Genomic DNA, 11,998 nt, shown 5'->3' with positions numbered 1-11,998 from the left:
CAGCCCCAGCCCAAGGAATCGGAGAGGCCCCCTTCTCCGATAGTGCAGGAGACGGAGTCTGCTGACGATCCTGTTGTAGAAGAACCTGTAGCAGGACCTAGTGGACTACAGCAACCACAAAATAAGGGATATCCGCCAAGCAAGAGGGACATACCAGACTACCCATTCACAGATGCCCAAATTTCTGAGAAGGATGAGTTTGTTAAGAATAATCCACCTCTCAACAACAAGCGGGACAAGCAGTGGTTCAATCCCAAACTCAAGGAGACCCTGTGGACCGACCTTACAGCAACCTTTCCCAACTGTATTTTCCTAAAAGTGAGGAAGTAGTTCGGAAAGTAATGGACAGATTTCGGGAAAATAGAGAAGGGGATCAAGAGTGGTGCCCAAGCAAGGAGGAGGGCACCACGAGAGGAAGAGGTCAAGACCACCTGTGAGTTTCTCGGGGGACACATAGCCCACGAAAACACCCTAACAAGGGACAGGTTCTCTCCTACCTTCCAAAGAGCCAATTCAGACATAAATGTCAACGAATCCTCAAGTGAGATATGTGTTTTGTCTGCTGCATCAATCATCAGGAGACGGAACCTGACGAGGATGAGCCAGCCAGCAGAGACAGTTCCCTCCACCGCAACACACGAGCAGACAGGATCCAGGCACGCCATCAGGGAGCTCCTGCAGAAGGCCAATATGCTGATGCAGAAGAAGGAGGTTGAAGGACCTGAGGATGAGATCCAAGACTTCTCAACATACCTGTGTTCACGACTGAGAAGAGTGTCCCCCGTGACTTCAGGTTTTGTTCAGGAAGATGCTGTAGATAGTCTCAGCCCTGGAAGAACCCCCTGAAGGGACATCTTCCATCCAGAATCCCAGGCATATCCTAATTACTCTGATAGGGACACCACAACCACAACCTCTAAAGTGGCAACAACAACCATAGGGAGTCCAGGCAGTAGCGGTGTCCCCTCCAACAATGAAGGAAACATTCCAGCTACAACCTTACCAGCCAATACAGTACCAGCAACAACAGTTCGTACAACAACCATACCAGCAACAGCAAGCAACATTTTACATCCCGCAGCAACAGCCAGTCCCACCGCATCAAAATCTGCAACCACTTTCACCGCAGCAGCAAGTTTGGACGCCACGTATTGCAACGCCATTATATAACTTACCATCTCCAGCACCTGCCTGCACTACATTGCCAAATATTCCCGTTTCCCGATATGTTGCCCTCGCTGCTATCCCCAAGCATCTCGGGCATCTCGACCCCCAACACTGTGTTTGCTGCAATGGACCTGATGGTCACATTCCCCAGCCTGGACACTCCAAAGAATGTGCCGAGGGTAGATAGCGACCACGATTAAGAAATATAGGAATCCCCACTTGCCAGGAAGCGGAGGGTGACAGCCAACTTCAATCACACTGTTAGAGGATCTCTCATTCTCATCTGTTTCTTGGTAGGCATTGGAACAATGCGGTTAACCATCTCTGCAAACAATCCAAGACCGATCCAGATGAAGTTCTTGTACCCCCTAGGGTTTTCTCGGTGTAGTTCTTGTGGCATCTGGTCATAATCTCCATGTATGGAGATCGTCGTCAGCCATTTTCGGCACCATATCGTTCTTCTAGCTCTACTTCTTCTTGCTTCTACTTGTATAAGTGGTTCCTCTGGTCGTTCTTCGGGATAGTTCTCGAGGATATAGGCAGCAGTTACAATAAGAATACTGGCAATCATGCTGTCTGCCTCCCGTGTTTAGTAGTATCCTTGATCCATCGTCTAAGGTGGTCAGTAAAGTTGTGACTTTCAAAGGCATTAAGCACTATATATATACTCCTGGTAGATTGGGCACTTTTTGTGACACTTCGTGCCACTTGAAGGTACCTCGCATACCTAGCAAACCTCGTGGAACCTCACAACACTGCGTAAGGTACCTCGCAACACTGTGTCATTACATCGCAAAAGTTTGTAAACACCTAGCCTTACCTTGTGAAACCTAACAAGGAAACACCGTGTCCACCTCGTGGTACTGTGCAAGATATTGCAAAACAACCCAGTGACATGTAGCAAGACCTCGCATACTCACATTGCAATGCTGGCAAATTTTGGGGGGTTTTTACTTGAGTTGGCACGACCCCATGTTGCAACATGTCGCAAAAAAAAAGAGCGTAGATATCAACCTACCTGTAGAATGTGTCTTTCATCGTCCTGGGTTCTCCTTTCCCAAAGTACACTAAAGTCAGGACCAAGATCATCTGGTGGTTTATCAAAAAGTTGCCCTTCTCCATCTTTTTCTTAATCTTCACCTTACAAATGGGTTTTTTCTTTTTTGTAGTATACTCTTTACATCGTTTTCTCTTTTAATACTTCGCTGTTTTCTTATCATGGTTCTAGTGCTTGCAGCGTTCTGCTGTATTCAATTACTGTTGTAGTTTCACTTGTAATATCAATAACAATAACAACAATAATAATAATAATAACAATAATAACAATAATAATAATAATAATAATAATAATAATAATAATAATAATAATAATAATAATAATAACAATAATCTATGTTTAGAATTAAATAATAAATAGGTCAATGTGCTCTTTTTTCAAATGCTTTACGAGAGCCTGTGCAAAAGAAACTTAAGTTAATCTAAAAATAAAATATATTATTATTGAAACATACCACAACTGTTTAAAATTATTCAAAACACTTTTATATTTCTTTAAATAGTGTTATTAGGATATATATTAGAATACATTCCAAATATTGATAATTACAGATCAGTGTTAATATTATTATTATTATTATTATTATTATTATTATTATTATTATTAACTAAGCTGCAAGCCTAGTTGGAAAAGTAGGATACTATAAGCCCTAGGGCTCCAACAGGGAAAATAGCCTAATGAGGAAAGGAAATAAGGAAACAGTTAGAATAGTGTGCCTGAGTGTACTTTGAAGCAAGAAAACTCTTACACAAGACAGAAGCTACAACCTTGAGTGAAGAAAGTTGTCAGTGTTGCTAGGTGTATGATGGAAGTGGAGAATGTGTAAAGAATAGTCCAGACTAATAGGGGTACGGGTGGCTGGTGCCTTTCGTCTGTGTTTGTAGCAAATGACAGAAAACTAAGATTTGCTTTGCTTTTGATAGAGAACAGCATAGACAGATACGATGGGAATCAGATTTAGGTTTTTTTTAATGAGAATAACAATTATTTTTTTTCACATTCAGTACGCGACCTATCTTTAGAGCAATGCAATTTCAGAATAAATGTAATTGTACAAGAAATTACGTCTGTACTTTAACATTTTGCTTTTTCAAACAATAATTGCCTACACTATTTTTCCATAAAATAAATTGATAGATTCATGCAGCATCTATTGTTACTTACTTCAGAAGACATCACAGTTGTTGAGAAATAGAACTTGAAAATATGGCTGCCACAGTAAAATGGTGGTAACTGAAAAAGTTTCCATGCGCTCCCAACTAGACAGTCAGAACCATAAAAATTTTGCCCTGCTGGAGCATATATATGTATATATATATATATATATATATATATATATATATATATATATATATATATATATATATATATATATATATATATATATATATATATATATATATATATATATATATATATATATATATATATATATATATATATATATATATAAAATGCTCAAGAATGCCTCCTTCGAGGAACGTGACCTATATAAGGATAGAGCGAGTATTATCTGAGTTCCCATTTAACAATCAATATATACCAATGATGTATTGGTCATTTGAAATCGTAGCGTAAATATATCTTGTGAAATATCATCCTCTTTCTGAATAGTTTTCTTGATCTTTATTCAATCCAGCATTATTCCTCTACACCGTTTTACTAGAACACTTTATATACGGTAAATCTTGAAATACTTGATAAGTCTTTCCATAGCCATATCTGTAGAAATTAAAAATTATTAATTGAAAAGGTATAAATTGTTGTGGGAGTTGAATGAATGATGTACATTTTACCTTAAAGCATTAATCCCCCAACCCAACCCTTAACTCCTGAATTAATGCAATACTTCCCTTAACAATGCAATTACAATATCTTCAGGCTAGGAAAAGCAATAAATTCGGTCAATTAAGTGGAAAATAGTTGATCCTCACTTTGTCTGGGAGAACAAAAAACAGGAGATGTATATTGTTAATCAAATGCCTTCTAATTCGCATTGCAGTTTTCATACTTTAACAAACATACAATGCATTGGCAGTTAAGACAACGGTGTCACCAGGTAAACCTTGAAACGCAGTTGGCACCTCCGTTCGGACTTCTTTTAGGGTTTTTGCTAGCCTGAGTTTTGTCTGCACACACACACACACACACACACACACGCACACACACACACACACATATATATATATATAATATATATATATATGTGTGTGTGTGTGTATGTGTGTGTGTGTGTGTGTGTACGAATGCTTGTATAAATTACACTCCATAAGAAATAAAACTTACGATAAAAGTCGTTCTCCAGCCAAGTTTACAGTGCAATAACAAAGTAATTACATATCTACGAATCATGTACGAATAAATACAACCATACCTACATATACACAAATATATATATATATATATATATATATATATATATATATATATATATGTGTGTGTGTATATATATATATATATATATATATATATATATATATATATATATATATATATATATACATATATACATTATATAAATTATATATAAATTATATACTGTATATACTGTACAAGTGTGTATCTTAGTTTAATTTCTATTAGGGGCCAATACTAATCAGAGAAATCTGAACAATAATGTATAACTTACACCTATGCTTTATGTAACGGTTTTCTATCCCTTTTAATTAACGCCTTTCATAATGGATATTTAATTTTACGTATGTCAATGTGCGTAGGAGATGGTGATGATGATGTTTACAACACATAGTTTTAGAGTAGATTTATGAATCATAAATATTTCATAGAAGGAAAGTTAAACAGAGACCTAAAATAGCATTGGTTTCTTAAAAGGTCTTACAGCCAACGATACTTGAGTTATTCATATCCGTTTTTCTGAGTGTATTTCATTATAACTTGTCAATTATCAAATATTTGTGAAATCACTAATGCGTACTATTACAGTAGGATCCATGAAAAGTTATGATTTTCATGTTATGTACATTGATTATATCAAGTAATATTCTGAATCAAGCGAGCTGGAAACGAAAGGAATACTCGAAATTGACTATAGGTCTGCCATGCTCAAGGGTAGCAATGTCACTGTCGTGTAGCCACAGAAATCCTTAGTGAAGTAATCAGTAGTAAACTTCCGTTCGTCATCAATGTAAAACTGCTATTGTTATTGCTTCTATCTGATAGCTATAGTGATTGGAAATGCATGAGGAAAGCCATATGGGCTCATCGATAAACAAACTTTGAAATTAAAACACAAGTACAGCAGTAATTGAGGTAACGAACAGTAGCTTTTATGTAAAGAAGTGCAGAATACGCAATAACCTCTCTTTGCTTACAAATCTTATGATCTATTTATATTCGTAAATAGTGGTATACAAAACATTTTATGGATGAAGGCTAAGGGGCTAACACATTTAAGTACGTTCATTATCATAGATCTCTTTTTGCAATATATGCCTAATAACAAACCTATTATTCCTACAATGGTTATAAGATAATACGCTTTTTACTAGTACTAGTAGCATCTTGTTCATGATTTACTAATTAGTAAAATGATCTGACGTCATATGTAGGATTCTCAACAACGAAACTAATTATTAAGACAAGTAATTCTTATGATACAGACTCCAATACAGTGGGCCTAATATGATAGATGACACGCTCACTTATACAGGCAAATCTACATGATTTCAGTTACATAGTCATATAAGAATAATATAAATGCATAAACAAACAGAAAGAGTAAATAATGAGAGCAAGACACAGAGAAGTACCCTTCGCGCTATTGCTTTTGATACAGTACCTCTGTTCAAAAGCATTATTCTCATGGCACGCTCGCTAATCTGTTTAGGTCATACTGTATGCATTAAACTCGGCCTGGAGAGCGCTATTTTCATCGACGTATTCTATTTACCCTAAATCTGAGGATTTTTTTTTAAGCAAGTATTACAATATTGTAAACTGTCTTCCTTAGCACTTACACCATTTTCTTTATATATAAGGCAATGAAGCAGCAACGCAGGTTAGTCATTCATCCACAACAAATTTCGTCTAATAAAACATTAATCTCAGATTAAAGTATGCTTCTAAACTTTCAGCAATTCTATTTATAAACATAGATTGAAACGATTTTGCAGATAAACCTAAAAATTTGGATCATGAGCGTTTAGTAAAAGTACCACCAACCAATTTTCTGAAAAACAAGTTTAGTCGCAGAAGTCTGGAAGATTTGTGATATATGTTGTTCCAGATAACTTCACAATTGTTTTTATTGTTTCGAGCAACATGTAATTTTTTGAATTCCAGAATTTGTTTTTATCTGAAATACAAAAACTGCTCGACAAAAATCAAAACAGTCATTCTTCATATTTTGGTAATCATTCAATACACTTAGAACGACCAATAAATAATGTTTTTAAAGTAACGGGAAAAAAACTGTACGGTTGGTCTGCTGTACTTTCTATATAGATATCTTCAAGTGTTCCAACATATGATTTACCTATTCGATAGGGATATATATATATATATATATATATATATATATATATATATATATATATACACACATATATATATATATACACACATATATATATATATATATATATATATATATATATATATATATATATATATTTATATATAATATATATATAGTATATATATATATATATATATATATATATATATATATATATATGTAAACATATATATGCATATATAAATGCATACATGTAAATATATTATATACATACAGTATATATGAAATCAACCTACGAAAAAGACAATATGTAAAGTAAAAAATCGCAGAAACCCCCGAAAAATGGAGACTGTGCATAATGTGAAGGGTATATGTAATGCACGAAAAAATGAGGAGAGAGAGAGAGAGAGAGAGAGAGAGAGAGAGAGAGAGAGAGAGAGAGAGAGAGAGAGAGAGATTTTAAAGATATTGAGCTTTATCCCAACACCGTAGCTAAAATGCCAGTATTTTGCTCAGGAAATTTCTAAAATAAAACAATATCTTTGATAAAATTCTCTGTAGTCCACTCCATCAGTTGTAGCCCCTTTGGCTGGAAATATGCAAAAAAGCTCTACCTTCTCATTTGCATATCCTTGGCATGCAAGGCTGCCATTGATATACGTGAACATATGTCATTATAATAAATTGCACCGACGCTAAACTGCCTGTGATGGTTGGCAGAACGGTTGAAGGTTGTTCCCAAGATGTCAGTATTCCTCTTATCTATTATCTTTTGTTATTCATCCTAGAATTGATACGATTATTTCAGTTAGATTAACAAAGTATATAATATTGGTAAAATCCGGGGCCCCTTGATATCTATAAAAAGTATATTTTGCATTGGAAAACATGAAATTCCACTTACAGCATCACCTTCTCTTACTTTCTCTAACGAATGTGAACATGTTCAGTCCATGGGATCACAGTGCAAATGCTTAATCGCTAATCTCTTATCATTAATTCCAAAATGCTTGTAAATGAACACGATTTTAGACACCTCGCTCTTGTTAAAGAGGATGGCTTCTTAACAAAAGGACTTTGCTTTGGATCTCCAGGAAGAAGGCAAGCAGAACTTCGGAAGCGAAGACGACCTCCGGAAGTAAATTATTTTGTTCCATGAATTGGCCTTCTCCAACCCATTTTGATATTTACAAATACGAAAAATTACATCTTTTGAAAGAGTTGGTTTTCAGATTCTTAGAATATTTCAACATCATTTATCTAAGTTTTCGGAGAAAGATCTGTTCTGCTGAAAGAAATGGTCCCTTTCTGTTGAACTGGTATGTAAAAGACCACCAAGTAATCAAATTCTACTTTGAGAAATAGAGCTTTATTTTCTCCCTCAGATTAGACTGAATCTGTGATGAAAGATCTATATGGAATTACAGCATAAGCAACATTAAATTGAAAAGCTGAAACTTGTTTTTCATCGTGAACTGATCTGGGAAAATCAAATAACCCTAATTTCTTTTCAAGAAAATATGCAGAAATTTAAATTTAGTTAACACTACAAAAGACATTAAGCCTTGAATGAGATAGGTAAATGAATGAAAAATTTATTAAAGAAAACACAAGTTCTCTCTCACTTCCCGTAATTAAAGAAAAATATTTGAATTTGCCAGTTTCAATACAATCGCAAACAACTCATTAGGATTGGCTCTGATTTTCAACAACGAGAATACTAAAACTTAGTTGCAAAGGATAAAACTTACGTTACATTCTAAGGAATAATAATAATAATAATAATAATAATAATAATAATAATAATAATAATAATAATAATAATAATAATAACGGCGAACAGACAAAATTCAGATGGACATAATGTGGACGGACATGATGCAATTATATATTTTGATCTCTTCTCCGCTACAATCTAAGTTTTATCATACATGTATCCAAGTTATTTTTATAATAATAATAATAATAATAATAATAATAATAATAATAATAATAATAATAATAATTCATATATGAAAGGGATAAAAATAGTGATTCCAATAACTATCCGTTAATAATTCCATTCAATTGTTCTATCATGGTAGTTATCGTATTAAAAAACTTAGTTGTTATTTATATGTAGTTATCGCATTAGGTAACTTCGTTGTTGTTTATAGGTAATTATTGCCTTAGAAAACTCTAGTTGTTTACATAATTTTCCAACACCAATAGTTATCTTGTTTCGTTGTACACAGTTTATTACCCTAACATAGATAACATTTAATGACCAGAACAGAGATAATCGTATTCTCAACCAAGTCAGATTTTTCAAATCCTTTACTTCAAGATCTGCAGCAGAGGGAATTTTTTTTTTCTTGGTGCCCACTGCTACAATAGAGATAACAAAAACGAACAAAGGGGGCACGAAACTTCTTTATGAAGGTTATGCTTACGTTACCGATAAGCGAAAGGAAGAAAGGATCTTATGGCGTTGTAAAAAACGTGGATGAAGTGGTGGACGAATAACAACCTCTTAACGATACAGAGCTTTCATTTGCAACCCTTTTTCGCCAGACTGATAGTCCCAGATGTGATGCTCGTAAAATCCAGAACAAAATAAAAGACATGGCCATGGTTACAGATGATATTCCCTCAAATATAATTCACAACGCTATAGCAATCCTATCACTGTATGTGTTCGGGGCTTTGTCAAAAGAGTCAATTGCTCGTATAATTACACGACAACGGAATGTAAATGGAGATGAAGATTTGACGACAACAACAGGGAAGAAGCATTTTTGCTTCACGAATGAGGACATCAGTATTTACTCAACGTGCAACAATCAAAGGATGTAAGAAACCTATTCAACTTGGCTTTACGATGGGCCGTTTGATTTTCCTCATTTAGGGAAGCAACTGTATACTTTTCATGCCCTTGTTACAAATAACAAAACGCTCCCGATGGTTTATTGCCTTACTAGTAAAAAGGATGAGCAAACTTACGAGTTTATTTATCTATTTATTATTTATTTTTTGAAAAACCGCAATTTGAACCCATCCTCAATCAGTGTTGATTCCGGAAGGGTAGCTATTAATAGTATAAGTAAGACATCCCCAAATACTATTGTTCATGGACGATTTTACAATTTTGGTCAGCGTCTGGCGGAAATTCCAGTCTTTGGGTTTACAGTCTTGGTATACTGAAAGCAGTAATGCATTCATCCTAAAGCAATTTCAAGCATTGGCTTTTTTTCCTTCTGATTACGTATATGTTTTATTTGATAAGCTTCTTGTTTCTCTTAATGGAAGAAATAGTGTAAACTCGACGATTTTCTGGTGTATTTTGAAGTGACTTGGTTAGGTGTAGTTCAACGGCCATGACGACGTAAACCCTGCTATGAAATACTGTTATGGTCAGTTCATAGTCGACACGCACATAACTTGCCACGCACAATTAATGTAATTAAAGGTGGCACAAAGTTTTTAACAGAAGAATGGTGATTGAGCTCGCATCTTTGGAAAAGTTGGTTAACATACTGAAAACAGAACAAGCAACTATAGAAATGTTATTGTTACAACTAACCAAGGGGAGAGATATTGGAATCAACGAGAGATTTACGAACCTTGTCACAAACTTTAACCCCGATCAAGGGATAGTGTTTTTAAGAGCAGTTGCTCATGATTTGTAACACTTCAGAATTATGTTGTTTTAGGCGCCAAAAATAATACTTTTTTCCTATTATGAATAAGAATGAGTTAACATCATTACAATTTTCTCATTTTTATCCTTATCATATATAAAGTTGTTATTGTTATTACTATCATATTATTATTGATGATAAATTTTTGGGTTCACATTATGTCCTCTTCAAACGATGTCGGTATTTTGACAGTCGATATCACGTCCGTCGACATTGTGTCTGTCGGCAATTTTTCCCGGCAGCCATAATAACAGGTCTGAAAGAGAAGAAATTTTATACACAACATAATAACAATGGTTGTGTCTCACTCTTCAAAGTATGTTGATTTATATTCTTGAAGACATTTCTGATATCAACATTATGTGCAGAGGAACTTCGGTGATTTTTAGTAATCATGGTAGCATTTGCGCGGTACTTGCACGATTTCTGCTTCTACAATGCAGCGCAATTTATCGTGCCAGTGATTAAAGTCTTCTTTTCACGTGTGTGATAGGAAAAATGGAACGAAAATTTATGCGTGTCCAATTCATTAACATTTAAAAATTTCTTATAAGCACCCTCGGACCAATCACACATTCTGCACGAAGATTTAATCACTGACAGACGTATTGGACGGTATTTTTGTGTAATACATGTGGAGCAAGCAACGCGCATTTAATAGATAAAGAAAGCTGCCCTTCTACGTTTTCTTAATTAGTAGAACTGCCAACGGACACCTGGTAAAAGTGTCGTTGAATGTAACAAGTTAATTTCAACTCTATTATCTATTCCGTTGTTCTGTTATCTATTTTCATGCTAATGTTGACCTTATCGACAAAAAACCGTTGATTATAATCATGCAATTGTCATTATTTTGTGATCCCTTCGGAGACTATAAACATCAGTGGTGTTTGCAATATTTAGTTGTTGGAGACCTGCCGTTTACTTTAACTCTTCCTTTGCTCCTGTCACACTGATGATCTATGGAGAGCCTCGACCACCCGCCCACCTACCAGGTCACTGCTTCGTCTGTCGTATTCGCCACTACCGACCACGAGTCATCTGTCCACGCTGCCACAGCGAGGCTCAGGCCCTTCACCATCAGAGATGCGTTTGTCTGGTTTCAGTGCTCCGAGATTCGGTTCTGCATCAAGGGCATGACCTACTCAAGCACCAAAGCTGACTGCATCCTTGCTCTGTCCGTGAAGACACAATCCAGCTCCCAGAAATCCCCTACTGGCCTTGCTAGATGATGATTCCTCCTGCAGCTGTACTCATCATTGCCAGATGCTCCTGTAGCCAAGATTTTTCAGCTCTCTAAATAACTGTTGGGAATCAAAAGACATCGATGGGCCTCAGGTAAATGATCAGTATTGCATGCCTTCAGCCTGCTACAGATAGTTCTCCTTTCTCCTCGTGAAGTAAACCTACTTCATGCCCAATGCCTGCCGGAACCGGTACGAGCCGCCCTTCCTGATGTTGACACCTTGCTCATATAGGACATGATGACCTTATGGACAGCCACTTCCCCAACATCAAAAACTCCATAAACAACTCCACTCCTGACGAATGGCACAACCATACAACTCTGACTGAAGCAGAGGTGAAAGTTGTAGGATATTGATGCCCATCTCGTGA

The 11,998-nt window shown here is 35.6% G+C and overlaps 1 protein-coding gene across 1 annotated transcript; it reads left to right on the top strand.

Moving 5' to 3' along the window:
• The first annotated feature begins 973 nt into the window (after positions 1–973).
• Positions 974–1,354, top strand: LOC137641187 (putative uncharacterized protein DDB_G0294196). The gene has a single exon (XM_068373626.1). It carries the CDS (start codon positions 974–976, stop codon positions 1,352–1,354), a length of 381 nt encoding a protein of 126 aa, XP_068229727.1.
• The last annotated feature ends 10,644 nt before the right edge of the window (positions 1,355–11,998 follow it).

This window comes from Palaemon carinicauda, chromosome 5 (assembly GCF_036898095.1).
Source record: "Palaemon carinicauda isolate YSFRI2023 chromosome 5, ASM3689809v2, whole genome shotgun sequence".
Classification (NCBI taxonomy): Eukaryota; Metazoa; Arthropoda; class Malacostraca; order Decapoda; family Palaemonidae; genus Palaemon; species Palaemon carinicauda.
Note: the sequence above shows the minus strand (reverse complement) of the source record. Positions and strands in the feature narration are given on the sequence as shown.